The following is a 25,523-nucleotide window of genomic DNA, read 5'->3' as shown; positions in this document are numbered from 1 at the left end:
TTCAAAATTTAATGGCTGTAGGTACCCTCGTTTCTTTAAAATACGAGAAACATACATTCATACAATCAGAATCTTCATTATTTAATCTCTTTAAAAATAATACAGGGCAATAATATGTGACGACAACAATTTGATAAGGGATACGCCGTTTATAGTGAGCCAAAGCAATGCGTTTTATAATAAACTGTAATACTCCCTCATATTGATGAATTTAATTTTAAGTTTAATACTAGGGCTGATTTTTTTTTAGAGTTGGTTAATGAAAATACCAGTAACAGATTAAATATATTGTTGCTTGCGTACGGGTTCGTTACGAAATGAAGGCACAAGTCCAATGAAAAATGAACAAAAATTTATTATTGTCACAACAAATATGCTTAAATTTCCTAAAATATTCATGCAGTATTACAATATCTCACAGGAGTTATCTTTTAACTACTCCAACGTTCAAGTTCAAAACAGCTAGAGAAAGTAATCCGCGAATTCGCTACTGTCAACAAGAGCAGTTGGTTGATCTTTACATTATGGTAACTTGGCGATTTTTTGGCGAAAATTTGGCGACCAACTCTCCTACAGCAACCCTCTATTTTTTTTTCCCCGCCGCCATTTTGTCTTCACGAAGTAAAGACATGTTTCTTTTCTTTTTATCTCCTGAACACTTCTTCCAACAGTCTACTAGCCGAATTACACTTATGCTAGAAATTTTATCTAACAAAACTGCTTAATCATGACAAATATTCACTGCAAAATTGGGAAAAAGTGCACAATACCATACTCCTTACGCGTTTTTCAAAATAACACATACACATAAACCATGTACACGCCGACTTATTTTTACTTAAAAAAACATCCCAGAATTGCACAAAAATGGCATTGCGCACACTCTTCACTATATCCATGTACACTGCTTTTTTCTCATAAATTAGAAAAATTTCACGAAAATACATGACAATTTTCTCAATCTTTAAACCCGGTAAAAAGAACATATATGAAATTACATGATCGCGAAAAAGTATTTACCCTTTACAAATATGAACATTTCCACATATAAAATAAATAAAATATCCAAAAACTTTTACCTCTAAATCATCTATTACATTATACACGTCACCAACGAATTCATACATGAAGCATTACAAATATTTAGTATCAAATATTTAAATTATTTCCATGCACGTTTATTTCAACTTAAACGTAAACCAAATTCCTACAAGCATAAAATTCACAAAATAACTATCATTTCATTAAAATATCACTGAACCATGTACACGTCGACTTATTTTTACTTAAAAAAACATCCCAGAATTGCACAAAAATGGCATTGCGCACACTCTTCACTATATCCATGTACACTGCTTTTATCTCATAAATTAAAAAAATTTCACGAAAATACATGACAATTTTCTCAATCTTTAAACCCGGTAAAAAGAACATATATGAAATTACATGATCGCGAAAAAGTATTTACCCTTTCCAAATATGAACATTTCCACATATAAAATAAATAAAATATCCAAAAACTTTTACCTCTAAATCATCTATTACGTTATACACGTCACCAACGAATTCATACATGAAGCATTACAAATATTTATTATCAAATATTTAAATTATTTCCATGCACATTTATTTCAACTTAAACATACACCAAATTCCTACAAGTATAAAATTCACAAAATAACTATCATTTCATTAAAATATAATTAAATTCAAAAACACCACTTAAAATATACATGAGCACATACATTCAATTAATAAAAATTACCTTACAATCCTAATTACTTTAAACTAAATCATTGCTAATAACAATTTTCCCAATAATACCAAATTCCTTTCCACCTTACATTTCCAACAATGCATAAAAATAATTAAAAATACTAACTTACCTAATCTCCTTCAGAATCTTCATTACGTGGCGGATACACTTTTCTTCATTCTCTTTCAGAATCTTTAAAATCATACTTATCTTTCAAAGCAAGATACCACGTAAAATAAATAACATAATAAAACATGTTTATTTCTCTCTCACACAACCTTAAAAAACATTTCTTACTATCCTTTTCAATACCACTAAATACCCATTTCGAATTCACTTTACTTACGGCCATGGGATCCAAAAATTCACAAACACTATTTCACACAACACAGAATAAAGCCAAATACAAAATTTCCAGATTTTTCCCTATTAAAGAACAGTAATTCGTCCATTAAAATCACATGACATATCCCATGATCTCTTCCGATTAAAGAACCGTAATTCGTCCATTAATATCACATGACATATCCCATGATCTCTTCCGATTAAAGAACCGTAATTCGTCCATTGATATCACATGACATATCCCATGATCTCTCATTTCCCCCACACAAAATAATGCGTAATCGGAACTCAGTACTGCTCACATTATTACCAAAGTCCCAGGTAGTAACCTTTATCGCCTCCAAAATGTCGCCAAACTACCAGTTACCGTAATGTAAAGATCAACCGAGCAGTTTTCTAAACAAACTTTTAAAACAACAACAAACTAACTAATCATCGAATTGAGAGGTTTTCCTCCTTTTTATATGATTTTAAATTGCATGCGAGAAATTTCTGGAATTTTCTCAAAAGCGAAAAAAGAGATATATTTATTTATTAAATGTTAGATGCATGTGCTTTTGTATTTTTAATTTTCCGGCTTAGCTTTCCTTTAATATTCGTCATGCTCTGCACTGCACTGGGAATAAACAATTTAATTTATAATTCAACTAACATTAGCTATTTAAATACCAAATCCATAACACTGCCCCCTTCCCAAGGACTGCACGTGCCGGGCAGTACAATCCCTGGACAGGAATCCAAACTTACAAGTATGGCATAAATGCAATAACTAAAACAAATGAAATACAAAATACATATCAAATATTAAAATCAAATACTAAAGTCATATCAAATACAAAATATTTAGAAACAAAAAGGACCATGGTCTTACACTATTTACAATTATTTACATTACGTACTATGGCCATAGTAATGAGCTAACCTGTCGTAATGAACGACTTTAGGCTTAGAGTTCGAAGACTTATGGATCCGAACCACGATATCATTCAGCCTGTTTAGGACCGTGTACGGACCATCCCAAGGCGACTGTAATTTAGGCCCGACTCCTTTTCGTCGAATCGGGTTCCACAACCACACTTTGTCTCCTTCGTTCAATCTGTGTCCAGTAGCTCCCTTGTCGTATCTGATCTTCACTTTCTCCTTTGTCAAGTTGACTCACTTTCATGCGGAACGGTGCATCACTTCAAACTACACCTGGACATCTTGGATGTATTCCTCAGGTGATGAAGGCGCATCCGTAGGGCAAACAAACAGGCGATCACAAGGCAGACGAAGGTCTCGACCGAAGAGCATCTGGGATGGAAAATAACCAGTAGTCTTATGTTTCTCTCCGACCCTAGTAGGATTTTGGCAGCTTTCTGAGTAGGGTCTTTCACATGAGATGTTGGCGTTTCCAGGCAATGACCCCTTTTGAGGATGGTTAGTCATGTCCTCAGATGCTGAGAACAGCTTGTTGTTTTTGAAATCTATGGAAAAATTGTATTTCCTTAAGAAGTCCAATCCGAGTATGCATGGAACTGTAATATCCGCCACATATGCCGTGTGTTGGTAGGCGGCACTTCCAAACGTGATGTTCACATTTAACTTCCCAGCTGTGTCGATCTTATCACCAGATGCAGTTTGAAGGGTAACACAGGATGGCGTCCAAATAAGTTTATCTTTAAACTGTTGAGCCACATCTCTCCGAATTATAGTAACATTAGCTCCTGTGTCAATGATCATATTGCAAGGAACTCCATCGAAATGCCCCTTGATGGACAGACCGTTGCTGTTGCCACTCACTGTAGAAATCTTGAGCGCTTTAAAACAAGGTTTTTCATTCTTTGGCAACCTCCGTTCCTCAATATGTCATTCATTTGTTTCCTCTGTCGTTGCTGGGAAATGGTCTCAATTTCCGTGCTCCAGAGTGTTCTGCAGTTCTATTGTACGTGGCCTTCAGTTCCACAGTTCCAGCACTTTAGTGTTGGTTTATTCTCACCAGTATTTTGTCTCAAGGCATTCACTGGTCTTATCAAATCATCCGCTTTATTATTTGTGCCCTGTGGTGTTCTGCAATGCCGTCGTATGTGCCCTTCAGTACCATATTTCCAACACCTTAGAGCCACTTTGTTCTCCTTACTACTCCGTATCAAAGCTTTGGCTTCTCTGGCTAAATCATCTAAATGAGCCATCAGTTGATCCACTGGCTCGTGGACTCGCACAGCTCTGACTGGGTAGCGTTCTCTAAGAGTTGCTTGCTGGGCTGCCTCGAAATTCATGGCGTACAACAGAGTGCTTTTTATGTCCTTCAGCTTTCTGTGTTGCAGAATCCCGGATGATGTCGATGAAGAATTGCAGGGACAGGATTTGCCTTGTTTCTGTCGGGCACTCTGAAAAGGCGAGATGGGACAACCTTTCAACATCCGTGGCAAGCTCTTGAAGTGTTTTGGTAGGCTTCTGTAGACGAGATTTTAATTGGTGCCTGCTGTAGTCTTTTAAACATTTCTCGCCAAAGCGCAGCTCCAATGCCCCGGATAGAGCTTCAAAGTCAAGTCTTTGGTTTTCTGGAAGCGTCTGCAGGATATCTGCTGCGTCTGCTCTCAGAGAAGCGGCAAGATGACAGGCCTTAGTTTGGGAATCCCATCCATTCGCATCCGCAAAGATAGAAAATTGTGTGTTATACACTTGCCAGGAAGTCTTCCCATCATATGTAGATAGTTTCAGAGAGGGATGAGCAGGCATTGGTCAAAATTTAAAACCATTTGAATTGCTCCCTGCCGTCGCTACGAATTTCTTTAAAGTATCCAGTTCTTTGGCAACTGCAGAAACTCTCTCATTTGTTGTTGGACAGCAGAAACCTTTTCTTCAATTTCTCCAACTCTATTTTCAACCATGTCCTCTCTGTTTTCCATAGCCTCAAATTTGTTTTCTATTATGCAAGTAATTTCCCTTTTCATTTCTTCTTGACCTGCTTCAATCTTTTCTTGACCAGCTTGAATGGCTTTCATTTCTTCCTTAATCGATTCCTGGCCCAATTTCATTTCTTCCTTAACAGAGTTGATGGCCCCTTCCATCTTTTCTTGGAAAGCAGCAAATGCAGTCATCATTTGCCTGAATTGTTCTTCCATCGCTCTTGTAATTGGCATTCAAAATCCCACTTCTGACACCAAAAATTGTTGCATGCGTATGGGTTCGTTACGAAATGAATGCACAAGTCCAATGAAAAATGAACAAAAATTTATTATTGTCACATCAAATATTCTTAAATTTCCTAAAATATTCGTGCAGTATTACAATATCTCACAGTAGTTATCTTTTAACTACTCAAACGTTCAAGAGAACTTAATTCAAAACAGCTAGAGAAAGCTAATTCGCTACAGTCAACAAGAGCAGTTTTCTAAACAAACTCTTAAAACAACAACAAACTAACTAATCATCGAATTGAGAGGTTTTCCTCCTTTTTATATGATTTTAAATTGCGCATGAGAAATTTCTGCAAACAAAGAGATATATTTATTTATTAAATGTTAAATGCACATGCTCTTGTATTTTTAATTTTCCGGCTTAGCTTTCCTTTAATATTCGTCACGTGCTGCACTGCACAGGGAGTAAAACAATTTAATTTATAATTCAACTAACGTTAGCTATTTAAATACCAAATCCGTAACAATATGAACAAAATTAAACGCTCCAAATGATATGTTTTGAAAATTGAGAACTGCAAATAATATACCACGATTTCTCTTTTAATTTGCAAAGTTCATTCCAAATTAAGTACCAGAATCGTGCCTAGTTACTTCTTTGATTTATGTTTCAAAATACATCTATTGATTATTCGATCTTAATAACAAAATATATAGAAACAAAATAATACACAAAATAATTACATAAATATAAAACAATACCAGTTTAATAAGAAATTATTATACCTATTTTTGGGCACCCTGCAATTTAATTCTTGTAATTTTATACCTTATTACATATTTTCTTCCATTCATGCATGCCTATATAAATCTAGATATATATTTATGTATTCAGGATTCCATATTAACTAATATGTATATAATAAAAAATTACATCAATAATGTATTTTTGAGTATGATTAACTTCATTCTTAAAAATTTTCTGCAGTCTAGTTCGTGTTATTTTATAAGTACCAAATCAAAAACAATTAAATTTTTACATGGTGTTAGAAAATTAACTAAAAAGTAGCGACCCGTAATGTATTTGTAATTTGGTAAACGGTTCTTAGACATGAAAAGGTTGAATGACATTTGAGATACGACTATTTTTTTCAGATACTCGGATATTTTGTATACATGTGATATAGCATTCAAAATGCAAACCTCAATATTTACACTACAAATATACTAATGTAACAAATATGTGTCTTTCTACTCCTATGCAACTGCGAAACTTTTACTACTCGTTTCTTATACGATAAAATTTGACATGTGGCTGCAACATAAAATCACTTCCTGATACTGGAATTTCTGTGAATTCTAGTGAACTTCAGGGGGCCTGACCTTTTCTTGTATCTAAATTTTTGCAGCCATTGTCATTTACTCGCCTCAACAAATTCAGGACTTGTTCTCACAATAAACCCAACAACAGTCTGACCTCCGTTATAGCTAATGATCTGAAAGCTGTCCTCCAGAGGAGAATCAAAACTTAAGCATACATCCCATTTTTTTTGTCAACACTGAATTCAGCTGTTATATCTGCTTACAAGGAACCTTATCTGCGTCATATAGATATATATACATATAAATGTAGTTCAGCAGGACATTCAAGGGCCCCTTAAGCATTCGGCCCCCTATGCGACGGCATTCCTTGCATACCCTTATTTACGCCACTGATTTTCACTTAAAAAAAATCACAGAATTGCACAAACTAGGAATTTTGCACTCCCTTGACTTTATCCATGTACACATCGACCTATTTTCACTTAAAAAAACATCAGGGAATTGCACAAACTTGGTATTGCGTACTCCCTTGACTTGGCGATAAATAAAACAACTTCGCTATAATACAAAGGGTACGCTTCAGTCTACTCTAACCATAAATATTTTGCAACATTTTTGAATAATGTTCGTTGAATCCAAATTAAATTGACTCTTCTATAGTCAGTACTCTCTATAGATCACTTGCTGTATTGGTTATTCCATTAAAATGACTGGTACGAAAAGTCCCTGGATCATGATAGTATAATTATTTATTTTTTTATAGCAGCTGCTTGGTATGTCATTTTCCTGCACGGTACTGAGGTTTCATATAATGAGTGTTACCTTGTACAGTCAAAAGTCGTTAATCTGGACTCGTCGGGACTTGCCCTAAATAATGGTGACTGTTCAACTGCACATTAAACATGGAGGCTCTTTTTTTTGGGGGGGGAGTGTTTAATTTATTTGATTACAGTATAGTAACTTGGCTAAGGGTAGAGATACTTTCATGGAGTACTTTCAAAGAGAAATCAGCTTATACCTATTTCATATATGTGGAAAACTATGAAAACACACGTGCAGCCAACCCGTTTGCCAGAATGTGAACCCAGTCTAATTATCAGTACAGTCAAAAGTCGTTAATCCGGACTCGTTGGGACTTCGGCGATTCCGAATTATAGATCATCAGTTTAAATCTCGTAAGATGGCATGCAGAAATTGTAAAATTAAAAATATGAAACCGTAATTTATGAAATAAAGAACAATTATGATCTAAAGGGTATCAAAATTTGCAAAAAGAAAAAGCTTAATATTTATTTGTTTACTTAAATAAACATTTCTTTCAATGTAAGTTGTTTAAGTTTTGCTTCGTTTCATGTGATAATACTTTCTCTTTAATTCTATTAAACAGACATAATTTCTTTTTCAATTACAAAGTTCCGCTGTTCAAGTCCGATAATTGCTGTGTCGAGAATGCTGACTAATTTGTCAATCGAAATTTTTTCGTTTTCAATAACCTCTGTCACTTTCTTCGCTATCGGAAGCGAATTATAATGACGAGGAACTTGTTTTAAATCATATCAAAGACGAAGCACATCGAGATGAAATACTACATTTGATAAGGAATTATAAGCCAAATAAAATAAAAACATCTGCCCTGAAGATAAGGATAGTGCTGACAGATCAACTTCCAATTCAATACGCGCCCGCCGCGCGTTCCCCCCGCCGAGCAGCGTGAAATTGATAAACAGATTTCGGATTTCAAAACATACTTTCGCTTTAGATCCTTTACATATTAACAAATATATATCGGAAATTCTATTTGATATAATCGAAAGTTTAAGCTTACTTTTATAAAATTGCTCTTACAGTCTGCAAAAAATAATAAGCCGGATCCAATTCGAAAATTAAGGAACAATGCGATCATCAACATTAACTGAAATAGATAATTATTTAGCTTATACGTCCATTATACATAAAACGCGCATGCGAAAACGTATTCTGTACTTGCGCACACTCATATGCGCAGTCGTAAAAGGTCTTACGCGCACGCGTAAACGCTTATGCGCATGTGTCAACGCGGCGCATGCGCAGAAAGTTTTTAGTTTTGAGGTCCATATTATAGATCATTCCGAATTATGGGTGTCCGAATTAACGACTTTTGACTGTATTCAACTACTTTACTGCTTGGCTGCTAGCGAAGCCAGAGCTAGACATTTTATCACCTAATGGAATAACTGCTGCTTGCAAATTATGCCTTCCAGTGCCTGCCAAAATTCTAAAAATGTTGATGCTCCTATGTCCTGCTGCCCATTGCACTCATACAGGTTGCCCTGGCCACCGATGAGCATTAAACATGTAGGCAACTGGAATGTAATGGCACCATATGATTACACTTGGTTTCAGACCTTTATGCATTCCCATACAGGTCTGAAACCATGCATGACATAATGTGGCATTTTGTTGATGCAGACCATGGATGTGATCCTTGATGGTGTTGATGTATTAAGATTCATCCGGAACAAATTAATTTATATTATTTATCCTTCTATTTGCAAAGTTCTATGCACAACTATAGCTGTAGTCCCTTATAATGTTCTAACGAGCGTTTGTTTAGGTTAGTTTATTTGATTGGCAAAGCACACGAGGGCTGCACTTTTTTTCTACGAAAGTTAGCTGAAACAATGGCCATTTTAAAAAACTCCTTCATGATGCAGATAACATTGAACAGTACGTATGTAGCACCTACTTAGTTCTGAACTGAAGAGTAATATAACTGTAACAGCTATACATACAGATGTATGTAAAAATGATAATTTAAATTGTGACAAAGGTACCTATTGATTATTTACATCATCTCAGATTTTTAGGTCTCAGATTTTTCCCAGCAATGATGCCTGCACGAACTGTAACAGTCATGTACTATAATCATAACTGACTTCTGATAATTGTGTATGTAATTTTACACAGTCAAAAGTCGTTAATCCAGACTCGTCAGGACTTCGGCGATTCCGGATTATCTATTTTTCCGGATTATAGATCATCAGTTTAAATCTGGTAAGATGGCATGCAGAAATTATAAAATTAAAAATATGAAACCATAATTTATGAAATAAAGAACAATTATGATCTAAAGGGTATCAAAATTAACAAAAAAAAAAGCTTAATATTTATTTGTTTACTTTATTAAACATTTCTTTCAATGTAAGTTGTTTAGGTTGCTTCGTTTTTTTATGTGATAATACTTTCTCCTTAATTCTATAAACAGACATAATTTCTTGTTCAATTACAAAGTTCCGCTGTTCAAGTCCTATAATTGCTGTGTCGAGAATAGCGACTAATTTGTCAATCGAAATTTTTTCGTTTTCAATAACCTCTCTGTCACTTTCTTTGCTATCGGAAGCGAATTATAATGACGAGGAATTTGATTTAAATCATATCAAAGATGGGGTACATCGAGATGAAATACTACATTTAGTAAGGAATTATAAGCCAAATAAAATAAAAACATCTGATCTGATGAAACAACAGATCAACTTCCAATTCATTGCGCGCAGCCCCCCCCCATCGCAGAACAGCGTGAAATTGATAAACATATATTGGAATGGTTAGATAAACAAAGGATATGCCTTTATCCATTTTTTGCAGCAATTCCACTTTTTGTTTAATGGACTTCGAAACATACTTTCGTTTTGTAGATCCTTTACATATTAGTAAATATATATCAAAAATTCTATTTGACATAATCGAGCATTCAAGCTTACTTTTAAAAAATTGCTCTAACAGTCTGCAAAAAATAATAAGCCGGATCCAATTCGAAGATTAAGGAACAACGCAATCTGCAACATTAACTTAATTAGATAATTTTAGCTTAGCTTATACCGTCCATTATACATTAAACGCGCATTCGTAAACGTATTTTGCGCATGCGCACATGCATATTCGCATCCATAAAGGTCTTACGCGCATGCGTCAACGCGATGCATGCACAGTTTGTAGCTTTGAGGTCCGGATTATGGGTGTCCGAATTAACGACTTTTGACTGTATAAATTGAGGGAATTACTACTTATAATTGAGTAGTAGTATTAAACTCGAATTAGAGGATACAAATAAAATCTTAAGTATCTAGAAATTTCTACATGAAATATGTGTTATCTATTAGAGATGCAAATAAGCAGGAAAAAGTTCTACATAATAAAGTGAAATTTACTGCTATGCATATTTAAATGTATGCACTTGCATTAATATGCTTTTGAGCTTATTTTTTTAATCATAGGCTAGCGTATCATGCAATAAAATATCTTGTGAGATGTCTACAAAAATCTAACATTACTTATAATGTTTTCTATAAATATTATATCAATTGTAAATATAATTTGTATGCATTTTCTGTTATACAGTTTATTTTTCTCTTTTGTATAAAATTTCTAGTTGTGAACTGAATTACACATGAATCTTTCCCTTCAAATACTTTCCTAAATGATAACCGATATTTCTAGATTTTGGTCTTCTGTAGAGGTGATTACTATAGAGGAACATTAATTAGCCTTGAAATGTAGAAAACTGAGATAGGTTGGTTGTAAAAAGAACTACTATTTAGATAAATGTAAAAAAACTATTTGGATAGGTTTTCATACTGCATGGTGTCACTATTTCAAAAGGACTTCAAATTTATGTAAATTGCTTTTATGATGCATTATTCAGATTACTGAAATATTATAGTGGGATTTTAATGTAAAATTATATTACTATTTAATTAGATACTCTAAATTTAATTTCTTTGGCAGTTTTGATTCATAATTTATATATTTTTTATATTGCAAAAATCTTGAGTAAGGAAGGAAAGCTTTTTATATATCAAAGTACTTTTAAATATGATGAAAATAAAAATAATAGTTTATTTACATACTGTTATGTGGATAAACTCATTAGTATGTAATTAATTGATGTAATACAAAGTTAAATACAAATATTAAGTGATTAAATATTGAGTGAATCTTGATAAAGGTACTAGAAATGTCTACAATAAATTAAGACAATTTAGGTGAGATAAAATTTAATAGCAAATATTATACTGAAAACCAGTAGTGGTAGGTAAATGGAATTTCATGAAATTTAAGCTTCATTAATTTAATAAAGTTCATTTACTGCTAGAAAATATTTTGTTTAGTAAAGGTTAAAAATTGAAAATTAAGAGATTTGGTGATCTATTAGAAGATGTGATGAATAACCAAGAATGTTCTGTCGAAACTAAGAGAGTTGGTAGCTATGACATGGCAATTAATAATATTCAGTACTGTTTGTGTTCTCAGAAACACAATTAATTAGACATTTTCAAAAATGGTTGTCTGTGGCAGGTAGTTCCTATGAGATTTTTTATATGATTTTTTGAATAGAAGACTAACTCGGAGACTCCAGTTAATCTAAACTTCAGCATGGCAATAACAGTTCAAAGCTGATAATTCTACTACTGTTTGTAGATGAGGACCATTTCTCATGCATTTCCTTTACTTTCTTTCATTGCTGTTTGTAATATGCATATTGTATCACACTCATTATTGTCTTTGTGCATGTAGTTTATTTTTCTCTTCTTTATTACTGCTTATTTGCCTGATCGGGAAGTTAACACTTACTATGTATTCAGATGATACTGCTACTATCCTCATGCAAAGTGTATCATTTAGCCCAGCAATCCAACAGCTGCAAACTTAGATTCATGTGATTGAATCCTGGTTGAAAGCTTGGAAAATCCAAATAAATGTAGATAAGTGTTAATCTTGTCCTTGTGACGTTCATCTTCAGAAAGAAAGATTAGCAACTTCAATATCTTTTGGGTCAAGCACGTAAAGTATCTTGGCATTATCCTTGACAAACATCTCATATTTAAGCTGCACATGGAACATGCTTTCTCAAATTTTTGAGCCAGTAAAGCTACGTTAACCTCCTTAATTGCTCAAAATGGCATTTTATAGACTGATAATAAAATACTTAGTTATGAGACCATGTTGCATAGCATAGTTACTAAAGCCTGCATTGTCTGGGGATATCTCAGTAATTTTCATCTTATCAAAATTAAGCAGCTACAAAAATTTTGAAGGCAAATTACTAGTTGCCGTTGGTATAATAGAAAGTGCTGTTTGGGAGGAATTTAGTATTCCATGAATCACTGAGTTTATGAAAAATATTTCAAAAAATCAACAATCCTAGCATCTCAATTCTCAATTATAATGTAATCTGAACTGAAAATGGAAGACCTAAAGCCATTCTTTGTAATACAAACTAATTTGCTTTCTTTTGTATCATATTTAATTTCAGCTTCTTCAAAATTTATCTTAATAACCACATTGTTTTAAGTTTCCCATACTTGATAAATCTTAATTTTGCAACACACTCTTCCCACTTGTGTGCATGTGATATTTCTCAATCAATCAAAAATTACCAGCTTCCATATCCAGTCCAGAAATTACCTGTTTCTACGTGATGTAGCACGACCAGCCAGCTGTTCGACAGAATGAAGTATCCTGCAGAATCATTGTAGATGCCACTATCACTATTGTCTCCTGCCTCACATTGGATCATTGGAAGACAAACTCGAATATTTCTCTCATTTCCTGACCAATATCTGGAAGCTTCCTGTGGCTTTGACCTTTTGCCATTAACATCATTTTGCGTCAACTTCTACAGCTTCACGCTTACCCACCTACTTCAAAAACGTGCTTATTATTATCTTTTAAAATGCAATCTCATCAAAGTTCGAAATGTGACTAAGCTATCGATAGGGGTTAGGCTATGCAGCTTAGGAGCTCTTTGTTTAGAACTGCTTTGTATGTGGATGGACTGTCTTTTCTAAATTCCCTCTTCTTCCTTGATATTCTTATAATCCGCAATGAAATTGATTTTAGCACTACCGTAAATCCTTTGCAGTTTGTTTACCACTCCATGTTAAGTCATGCCATCCTGTTAAGCAAAAAATGGCTTCTTTTTACTATTATGTATTTCACACGCTCAAAGTTTGTTTCTCAGAATCTTTGCTTACCTATGAATTTAATTATTTGAGAGCAGTATCAATAAAATTCATGGTTTGATTCTAAAGGATTGCATTTCTTGCTTTAATTCTTGGGGAATTTATAGTATATCGTGTCAGTGTGGCATGAGATATATTGGCCAAACAAAAAGGGCGTTAAAGTTTCATATCAAGGAATATGAATCTTATGTCCGAAAAGGCGAAATTAACAAGTCTTCAAGAGCGTATCATAGTTGGAAATTTAATTTAATTTTGACTTTGGATCTGCAAAAATTATCCAAAAGTCTTCTTCCGTTGATGAATTGGATTTTTTTGAGGCTTTTCATATTCACAAGGATTTAGCATGTTTATTGAATGATTTTAAGTCCAATCCAGTCCTTGCTAAAGCCTTTAAAATTCTATTGACATAATTCTTGGTTTTTATTTTTGCCGATAGATGGCGTTGCCTCCTTGCCTTTGGTACTATCAGAGGGTATAAAAAGCCGTTACAGAAGTTGCTTTCTCTTTATGCCACTGATCGCTCATCACTGAATTGTTGGATTTCAATCCTTCGATTTTTTACTGTTTCGGATTGTTATTCTTTTGCTTTGACTATCAGTGCTGAAGTCAAGGGCCTTGTGAAGTCCCGCCGGCTCATCCAGAACACCTTCGTGTGGGTCTGGTTCCGGAGCGCCGGACTCCATTAATTTGCTTATGAATGATAGAACCATTTTTGAAAGTTTTTGTGGCTACCGTTGAGGAGCTGAGAATTAAAAAACAAAATGGAAATCTTTCTATCAAAGAAGACAAAGAATTTGATCTACTTCAAAAAGTGTATGATGCTTTAATTACTGCTCACAAAGAAATTGAAGAGTCATTAGAACACCAAGAAGAAACTCCTTCTACACCTACAGAAAGTGAATGGAAAATTGTCAAAAGAAAACGTATGAAAGGCTCACCTAATAAGCCAAATAAAGACAATTCAAATGAAATTCGTTTCGAACAAGAAACGGATAGTTCAGGTAACGAAACTGAACAAAAACCCAAAGGAGATCGTAGTGTGGGTAAAAGGAAAAAGGGTCATTTTCGTCCCATTAATCCTTCTCAGCTCAAACCAGTTGTTACTCCTTCCATTAATAGTCAAGAATCAATGGACACTAGTTCTGTTGTTCCAAATGAATCTCAGATAAATTAAGAAATACAAAACGATCAAAACAAAAAAGGCAAAGTGCCACCTGCTATTTATATAAATGATAAAAAATTTGATTGGAAAGAAATAAAAGCGTTATTTGCAGAACATAAATTATCAGACAAATCTGATTACACAGGTTACATTCAAAAAGAAGGCTTTAAAATTAAAGTCTCTCATGTCAACATTCATAGAGAAATGACAAGTATTCTGAACAAAAAGGAAATTAAATATCACTCCTTTCTCTTGCCTGATGAGAAGAATCATAAAGTGGTCTTCCGTCATCTTACAATGGACACAGATCCTGATGAAATCAAAGAAGAACTTTTGAGCAAAAATTACCAAGTGTCAGTCAACTCTCTCGTAGATTTAAAGGAGAAATTAAAAAATTTCCACTTTTTCTTATCACTCTGAAGAAAAATGAAAAATCTAAAGAAATTTCTAAAGAAACCAAAATTTGTGGATTACATATCAAAGTCGAACCATATAAAGGACGCTCTGGCCCAGTGCAGTGCTTCCGATGTCAAGGATTTCACCATTCACAAGCTGCTTGCCACAATGACTTTAGATGTGTTAAATGTGGTGATAACCATGACTCAAGAACCTGTCAAAAAGACAAGAACGCACCTGCTAAAAGTGCAAATTGTGGTCTAGACCACACAGCTTCATTTAAAGGTTGTGAAAAGTTTCCGAAGCAAGCTAAAAAAGAACAAATCAAATCATATGCTGATAGGTTTATTATCAGTAAGTCTTTTGCTGAAGCCATCAAAACTAATAACAATCCTTCTCCTAATCTTATTGCAGAAGCAAAAAAGATATTTGATGACCTTAATACTCTAGTCACTTTCCTGAAAAACTCAGGAATACAACTCCTTGCACAAAACATCCGTCAAAATGCCACTAATACTGTATCAGATGAAACTAATTCTGACCAGCATATTCAATAAGTCAGATTCGCTTAAACTTTGCTATTGGAATGCTGCTGGCATTGTTAACAAAATTGATGAACTTTCGGACTTTTTTATAGAATATAACATAGATATTGGCATGATCTCTGAAACATATGTTGTTCCTGCCGATAGACTGTATATTAATTCAGAAGTCAAACAACAAAAATCAGCGTTAATTTACAAAATTTTCACAGGACTAGTTTCGATGGTTTTACCGAACCATCATCTTCAGCTGCAAAACCGCAAATGAACAAGATAGGAAATAATGTTTAGATAAGATAAGAAAGCCTGGACAAGAATAAGCAAGTGGCGCCATCTGTTGGTGAAACCAGAACTAAAACATAATTTCTCTAAAAGCCGAAGGCAAATTTGGATTGGAATTAGGATCGTTAACTAGAACAGAAAGATTTTTATGAATGTGAAATGCCTCTAGAAAATCCAGTTCTCCAATGGAAGATGTTTTTTGAATAATTTTGGCAGCAGAAAAATTGAAAGTGTGATTTTCGGACCAACAATGTTGAGCAACAGAAGACTTCTGTGTTTCCTTTTTTCTAACATATGCCTCATGTTCTTTGACGCGAAATTTTAAGGCTCTCTTAGTTTGGCCAATGTAAATTAAACCACACTGGCAAGGAATCCTATAAATACCCCAGGAATTCATATCCGGAATGGGGTCCTTGAGTATAGAAGTTGGAATTTTATTGATGGGAGAGTAAACAACCCAAAAGTTAAATTTCTGCAAAATATGTGCAACTTTATAGCTAATTGATGGAAAGAAGGGAATGACAACAGAATTTTTATAATCTCCTAAAATAAGAGTGTGGCTTTTAGTGTGTTGAGATGAGAATTTTTTAACTGCTTGATTAATAATGTTGGGTGAAAAGCCCCTGTCAATAGCTATTGCTTTTAAATAATTTAGTTCTTCATCAAGGGCTAGTTTGGAGGAGCAAACTTGAAGAGCACGGAAAACATAGGAATAAAATGAAGCTAACTTTTGTTTAGTCGGATGACATGATTTAAAGTGTGGTGGAAGGCAAACCGATGAAGGTTTACGGTAAACTGTAGTACTGAAGTTGGATGTGTTACGTGTGACCAGAATGTCGAGAAACGGAAGAGAATTGCAAGTCTCAAGTTCAAAAGTGAACTGAATAGCAGGATCAATAGAATTCATTGTTGAAAGAACTCTATTTAAATCATCTTTATTACCTTCAAACAGGGTAAAAGTATCGTCTACGTAGCGGAACCATACCGGGAAGTTTAAAGTTTCAAATAATTTTGATTCATAATAATGCATGTAGATATCAGCCAGGATGGGACTGAGGGGGCTTCCCATGGCTAATCCCTCAGTTTGCTTGTAATATTTATTTTGGAAAACAAAATGTGTTTGTTTCAAACAGAGTTGAGTGAGAGAAATTAGCTCATCAATTTCGATGCAAGAGAAATGAAATTCGCGAAGTCTGGTTTCTAGACATCTTAATGCACCCTCCACTGGGACATTGGTGAATAATGATTTTACATCAAAAGAAACCATGAGTAAATTACGAGGAGAAATGTTTTTAACCTTTTTTACAAACTCTGTTGAATTTTTTATGGTGTAAATGTTATTGTCTAATAGAGTGGAAAATCTAGAAACTAAATATTTAGCTAATGGATACGAGGCAGTACCTAAATTTGATACAATAGGGCGGAAAGGAATACCACTTTTATGAATTTTGGGAAGAGCATATAATCTGGCACAATTCGCAACAGATGGGATAATCGAATGTTTTAAGTTGCTTGAAATGATTTGCGAAGATTTGATCGCAGTTTTTATTTTGGATAAGACTGTATATTGCTAATTATCGCACCTATAGAGGTGATAGACTTTCACAAAGAAGAGGAGGAGCTGCAATTTTTGTTGAAAACTCTCTGCAATCCTGTCTTGTCTTGACAAACTCTGCTTCTGGATTTGAAAGTGTGACTGTTGCTGTTATACTCCCACAATTTGGTACCATCCATTTTACGGCTATTTATAATCCACCACGAAATCGACTTTCTGAAAATATGTTAAAAAACTTACTTCCTGAAGATCAGCAAGTTATTATTGCTGGAGACATGAATGCTAAGCACCTCGAATGGAGATGTTGTCGTTCTAACACCAATGGACGTATTATGCATAATTTTATCTGCAATCATCCTGTTGCATTACATGTACCTTCTGAAGCCACTTATCGTCCTGCCTCTCCAAATCTCTCGGACATCTTGGATATTATCCTTACAAATACTTCTATCCCTATTTCCTTGGAAGTCAAGGCAGAACTTACATCTGATTATGTACCTGTGATTGCTTCTCTTGGTGTTTCTAAAGAAGACCCTCCTATTACCAGAAATAATACTGACTGGATTACTTTTCACAATATCTTAATCAAACATCCTCCTATTTTCACTTCACTTTCTACCAAACAGGATATCGATCTTGCCATTCAAATCTTCACTGACAGTATACTGAAAGCTTTCAGAGATGCTACAGTTACCATTCAATTAACTAACAATAATATTCGACTTCCTCGCAGTATCAGAGACATTATCAAAGAAAGAAACCGATTGCTGAAGCTTTGGCACTGTAACTGGGACTCTGCCCTTAAAAGAGAAATCAATATTTTTAATAGAAGAATCAAGAAGCTTATCACTGATTTTAAAAAGGAAACAAGAGAAGATTTTATATCTAAACTTAATATTAATGATGGTTCTTTGTGGAAGTATCTTCAAAATCTTAAAAGAAGTAGTATTAACAATAGACCTAACGGATACTAAAATTGCCTACTCACTTAAAGATAAAGTTAATATTTTCGCTGAATACCTGGAAAAGCAGTTTACTCCTAATATGGAGCCCATGAATCAGAACTTTAAAGATGTTCTGGAAAACTATGTCTATTCCTGGCTTCATTCTTCTTCAGCTCAAACATCCCAAGGCTTACTTCTCCTATGGAAATTACTAATATTATTAAATATCTCAACATCAATAAAGCTCCTGGAAGTGATCAAATTACTAATAAAATGCTTCGTAACTTACCTAGAAAACTTATCAGTAAATTCGCTAGTATTCTCAACGCTTGTCTTACTCTTAACTATTTCCCTGATCCTTGGAAGCAATCCAAGATCTTTCTTCTTCCCAAACCGGGTAAAGATGTGACCAAGCCTGATGGCTATCGTCCAATCAGTTTGTTATCCAGCCTTGGTAAAATTTATGAAAGACTTATTCTCACTAGATTGGAACCTTTTCTTCACCTGCTACCTAATGATCAGTACGGATTCAGAAAAAACCTCAGTACTACCCTACAACTAGTAAGAATTGTAGAATTTGTGGGATCTGCATTCCATAACAAGCAAAGTGTTGCGCTTCTTATGCTGGACGTGGCAAAAGCCTTTGACCGCGTCTGGCATGAGGGGCTCGTCTTCAAGCTTATCAACTTGGGACTTCCTAGAGAACTCATTCTTCTGATCCTATCCTTTTCGCAGAACCGCACTTTCTTCATCGCTCAAGGAAATGAAAAATCCAATTCAAGACTTATAAAATCCAGCGTCCCACAAGGAAGTATTCTCGGTCCAGTACTATATCTTTTCTACATATCAGATTTTCCTCACCCTGGTTTGGACAATTACTCTCTGTTAGCATGTTATGCCGACGATACAGCGATTGCAATTAAATCCATCCAAGCTAATCATGCAATAGACAAAATGCAAAATTACCTCTATTCCGTAGAAGACTGGTGCACAAATTGGCACGTAAAAATCAATGCTAGCAAGTCACAACTTTTAATTCTTAGTTAAACGAAGAAAAACATTGCTTTTAAAGATCTCTACCTTTTTCAGGAAGCTGTTCCTCTGGTCACAAAGGCCAAATATTTAGGAATTATTTTGAACCAAAGGCTCACATGGTCTAATCACATTAATAGTGTCAAGAACAAAGCCATGGGCATAATATGCAGATTTCTCCCGGTCATTGGAAAATATTCAAATCTTAGCTTGCGTACCAAAAAACATATATATACCACTGGCATTCGACCGATACTTTGTTATGCTGCTCCTGCTTGGAACACGGTCACTCAAACTCAACTGCATCAATTACAAGTAGTACAAAACAAATTTCTGCGCATTACTACTGATTCACACTATCTTATCCGCAATAAACTTTTACACAGAGACTTAAAACTTGAGACGATTCCAGATTACATCAGAAGATCTAATGAAAAATTCTTCAACAAAGCTGTGCAACGTGACTTTGTTAATTACTCCCAAGTCTTTAATTATGAAATTCTCTTCGAAGATAGAAACGTCAGACCACTTGCAGTTCACACCTTCATGGGAGGAGACGACAACTTTTTCACTTAGATCCTCAATTGGTAGCTGTTTATACTTCCAATGCATCTGATTTTGATTGAAGTTCTTCTGTAGCTTGAATATTATTCTTGGAGATTAATAATACTAATGCTGTGAGATTTTTCGCATTGTGATGATGTAGTGGTGTTGTAAATAGGTTGCTTAGGTTGTTGTTGAATTGCTGTAGTGTATTGCGTTGGATAGTAGTATTTAAATTGTGTTGTATAGTTGTTTTGTATTGTGTTGTATTTAGCACTACTGATTGAGGTTGTTTAATTGTATTTGAATTTGTCATTGGAACTATTGCTGTAGTGTATCTTCTCATATTGTTGTCATTGATTTACATTGTCTTGGGTCCTCCTTGAAAGTTACGATCGCTCGTCACGTTTTGCGAACTTGTCCGATTGGATTGTCTTGTTCCTTTTGGTACTTCTCTTCTTCCCCTTATATCCATTTTCTCATCTGAGTTTTTGTCCACGTCCGGATTTCTTTATGTTAAGTGCCCTTGGGCTTTAATTCTGGAACCGGTAACATTGCTCTTCGCAATAGCTCGGTCAATTATAGAGTCTAAGTCTAAGTGCTTTCCCTTTATTCGAAGTTCAGACTTGGTGTGTGAAGGTGCAGTTGCCCCTCGCTCCCTATTTTTTTTAATTCGCTGATTTTCTTGTGTTTTAGTGTATGTGTCATATGTTTGATCAGATAGCCTGGCTCAGTAAAAGTAGGCAGCCAGTGAAACTCTGATTCAAAATCCAGTTACGACCACGTGCAATGCTGATAAGGACCATGTGTTTCTGAGACTCATTTTCCAATGCTTTATTTTCCTTCTTCCCCCCTTTCTAGGAATTTTGTTCTCCTGATGAGAAGGGACCTTTAGCTGCCCACGAAATTGATCGAGTCTTTTAAAATACTTATGCTAAATACAAGGTTGTTATTGCGATTTTGGTTTGTTTTATGTGCTGAGGAAATATTTAACTCCGGAATCTTTGGATAACATTATCACTCAGGTTGTTTTATTTTATGCAATAAATGCATCAATGCACAATTTTATCTCAAAACAGTGAGAATCTTTTTTTTTTTTTTTTTTTTTTTCTTTTAGGACAGCCACTAATTTACTCCTGTTTCTTAGACCTGGGCTCAGAGTTCTGCTAGTGTAAACGGAGTTTATGGCTTATGTGAATACCAAATAAGGCTTATCTGAATAACAAATCAGTTGCTATTAATTCAAATAGCTTTTGGCATATGAATATCATTTACAAAATTGATTTTTTTGCATATGAAAAGTTTTGGTACACTTTTGTTATCGGGACCGGATTCAGAAATGTATGTATTACACGTTTGTATAATCCATACACACATGTACACATCCAGTCCCGATAATAGAAAGGTATCGAAAGTTTCGGTAATTTTCTACTTGTCAACACTTCGCAGCATAGTTAGCTAAAGTCTATAATCATTGCGAAGTATAATGTCAACATGAAAGGTTACCATGCAGTTTGGTATTCAATTACTAATATTATTTAAAAAAATGTTATTGCTGCGTGAGTCATTTCTCAAACTGCCATGCATTGATCGTCATGCGGTGATGAAATAAAAAATAATAATAATGATTCGCCAGGTTGGCATCAGAGATATTAATTATTCAGTAGATGTAAAATGAACAATGATTCGATGTAGTGTATGTCTAGGTTTGAGATGTACGTCAACTGAAAAAGCAGCTCCTGAGCTAAATTATTGATAATACACATTTATGCTAATAAATGATTGTTTTGGTAATGATTATTTTTACTAATAAATGATTATTATGGTTTGGAGGCCCAGATTTTAGATCATTCTGAATTGAGCTTTCTACTGTATTTCCATTAAGTATATAAGCATTTTTAACTGTTTTGTAACAATGGAATTAATTTGAAATCTATTTCAATGAATAACATTTATTTTTATGTTAATTTTAATTTACATATGCTTAATATCATATTTTCTCCTAACTTTAATTTAAATGGACGTAGTATGTTTACCCAACTAGTTTCACATGTACACTGCGCAAAAAAATGGGGCAGTTCTATATCTCCCATTCTACCCAGCCGATTGACAAAATTCAAATTGCATTTTCCATGTTTCGAAAACGGGACTTAGGATATGTATTAGATTTATATATAGCATTTTACTAATATTTTGACACAAAATCGAGACTTTTTAGACAAAATCAGACCCTGAAATAGCATGCGAATTTTTTCCCTGTATTTCGATTCTATGACTCAAATTATGCCAAACTACCAAGTTTTGTAAAAAATCGCATAAGTAGTTTTTAAAAATTTAGCTCTTAAAATTTTAGCTCTTCAGTGTTAATTGAATTTTACATATATATATTAATACCTCTTTTTATATTAACCCTACTTGATTCATTCTTCCAGAATTCAAAATTTAGGCTTAATCCAAATATAATTCATACGATTTTTATGATTTCTTTTTAAAATTTTCATTTTAAAATATTTTTTATAAATTTTTTGAAACAAATTCTGTACCTGTAAAATTTTTAACATCATCTTAGAGTAGATATATTTCTAGGCACACCCGCAAAAAAATTAGCTTTTTTTATTCAAAATTTTCTAAGGTATACATAAATTTATATATTAGACTGTTTTGGATTTTTTTTTTTTTTTTTTTTTTTTTTTTTTTTTTTTAGCAGCAATAATAATGCCAAAAGATAATATGCACTTTGTTCAAATTACTTGAAACTATGAACGATGACTTTTTTCCGGCTCGTCTATAATGGAAAAAAGCAAAGGAAAATAGGTTAAACTAAAAAGTTTGCCAAGTAAATTATTCTTGGTCAAAACTGAAAAAAATATGGCAAGATAAATTTTTTAATTTCTTCATAAATTTCACAAAATTTAATATTTAGGCATAATTTGAGTCGTGGAATTGAAATATGGAAAAAAATTGGCATGTGAATCAGAAAAAATCCAATTTATGTCTCAAAATACTATGTTAGGATGATGTTATATATAAATCTAATATATATTTTAAGTCACGCTTTCGAGACATGAAAAACGCAATTTGAATTTCGCGAATTGGCCCGGTAAAATGGGAAGTATAGCAATGGTCCTCTTTTTTTTTTTTTTTTTTTTTTTTTTTTGCAGTGTACATTCTCTCCTAGTTTTATTTGATATATACTAATTAGCATGTTTAACCAGTTCACTTAAGATATGCTTAATATCATACTTTATGTGCTAACTTTATGCTTAATATTTTTTTTTTTCTGAAGTATAAATTTAATTTACATATGCTTAAAGGCATGTTGTTTTTCCCTGTAAAAATATATTTTAAGGGTGCCCCTTGGCAAAAATTTGTGATTTTTGGCGATTGGCCAGCAGGGCATAATTTCCAAAATAACAAGTCAAAGAATTGCACAAACTCAGTGTCCATGTATACATCGATCTGTTTTCTGTTAAAAAAATAGGAGAATTATGATGTCATATAATGTTAAAACAAAGTTACTCATCACCAAAATTGAACAAAATTTGTTTAATTTTGGTGATGAGTGAAAAAAGCTCAATAAACTGTTTTAAATCATACATTGAAATAACATAAAAAAGGAAATATGTCTTGTTGCATATATGCACTACAAAAAGGAAATAACGACTTACCATATTTAGAAATTTCTGTGTCTTCAGTCTGTGGCACACAAAATTCCTTAACAGCAAACCTAAAAAACAGCATTAAAAAAATTAGCTGAACTAAAATATGCATACTGTTGTCACCACATAAATTGTCAAAAATAAAAGTAAAAAATATCGCCCATAGTGCAGGTGGAATTTCTCCATGAACCTTTCTTGCGACAAATCCATTCAAAGCCATCTGAATGATCTTTATGTTCCACCATATGCATTTCCTTCATACAAACAAGACAATTATAATTACTACTAAGTAAACCTTCATTTACACACCAGCAATTAATGCTTTTTTCCTCCTTTCATTCCAAATCGTACAGAAATTTCACATTAATTTCATTACATGGAGCCATTTTACAGTGTACCGCACAAAATAAGCAATGTATTTCCTAACTGACATCCAATGCAGAAATAAGCTCTTACAAATATTTTCCTATCAGTCAAATTCACTGCAATCATGCAACCAATCACATCATAATAGGGTTTCCATAACATTCAGCTCAGGTTACCATAAATGAAACAACAATTTGACGATAATCCAAGGGGCACCCTAAAATATGGATTAGCTTTTTTCCTAGTTTTAATTCAGACATGCTAAATATCATGCTTTACAAGTTATGTATGCTTTAATATCATGCATTTTCTGCTAGCTTTATGCATACCATAAATTCATGAATTTCTATATAAATTGTTTTGAAAATTAGCTTAATATAATCACATTGACCTATATGCTGCAGCATAAATCTAGTAATTATGGGGAGTTTAAAAACACTGCTGATTAGCTGTTGGTTAGCTTGGCAAGTAAACAGTGCACTGTTGCCATTGTCTTCTCTGTGCTAATAAACTCTTTTATACTGTAATAGTCATAATTATATGTGTGATTGTGTAGATGTTCAAAAATGTGATTATGGGCCTATTTTCTTTAAAATTTTTATAATACCTTTAAAGTAGTATCTTTCAAAATAAAATGTAGATCAAAATTAAAAACATTCATAACACTTTTTTTAATGTTTTTCTACGTTTAGGAAAAGCTGCTCGAGAAATGTATTTTAGAGTCCTGGCTGAAGAAGAAAAAAATTCTGTTATTGTTCTAAATTATGCTCCTGGTCCCCTATTGACTGATATGTTACCCCAAATCTTACACCAAGCATTACCTGAGATAAAGCAGCAGTTTCATGGTATGCCATTTTTTCTTTTAGCCATATTGTGTTCCGAAAGAGATTTAAATTTATTTATAAATTGTTTTTAAAATTATCTTTATGTAATCATTGACCTACATGTTGCAGCAGTTAAATCTAGTGATTACGGGGATGTATATTTTATTATTTTTAATTATGTATCATATGCATTAATTTGAGTAGTATATTAAAAGTTTTAATTCTGTCAGCACTCATTTTGAAGAAAATGGTCAGATATATTTTCAGTTTATTACTGTAAGTACTCAGCAAGGACTGATGTCACTCCAGTTTTGCTGCTAACACAGTGCAGAGGTTCAGATGAGCGTTGGGCCACGGACAGGAGCAGATGTGCTCCGGAAACAAAGCAGACAAGCTTTGGATGCTACAAGATGAATGATCACATTGGCAAATCTTCAGGAGTTTAGGAGGAATGGTAGTCAAAGACAAATTGGCAACATTGATCAGCAGTTGTTTGTGTAAACTTGTACCCGAGGTGTTTAACTCCAAGGATTTCTTAAATCTCTCCCGAAACTGTATATGGATCGCGTAATTCTTGTGAGTTGCCAGCAACTATGTTAATGATATTTTCAAATTCATCATAACATTTTGGTTAATAAAGTAGTATAGTTTATACCTTCATATCTTGCTCT

At 33.8% G+C, this 25,523-nt stretch overlaps 1 protein-coding gene across 1 annotated transcript in view; it reads left to right on the top strand.

Moving 5' to 3' along the window:
* The window catches only part of LOC118190352 (sepiapterin reductase-like), a 52,706-nt gene that overhangs the window by 8,208 nt on the left and 18,975 nt on the right, over positions 1–25,523 (top strand). The window contains exon 2 of the mRNA XM_085813349.1: positions 24,721–24,873. Coding sequence (XP_085669475.1) covers positions 24,721–24,873 — 153 coding nt within the window. The remainder of the gene's footprint in view (positions 1–24,720; positions 24,874–25,523) is intronic.

Source organism: Stegodyphus dumicola, chromosome 3 (genome assembly GCF_044657685.1).
Source record: "Stegodyphus dumicola isolate Sdum_Otavi_A_Nest chromosome 3, ASM4465768v1".
Taxonomy (NCBI): Eukaryota; Metazoa; Arthropoda; class Arachnida; order Araneae; family Eresidae; genus Stegodyphus; species Stegodyphus dumicola.
This window is presented reverse-complemented; position numbering and strand designations above follow the sequence as displayed.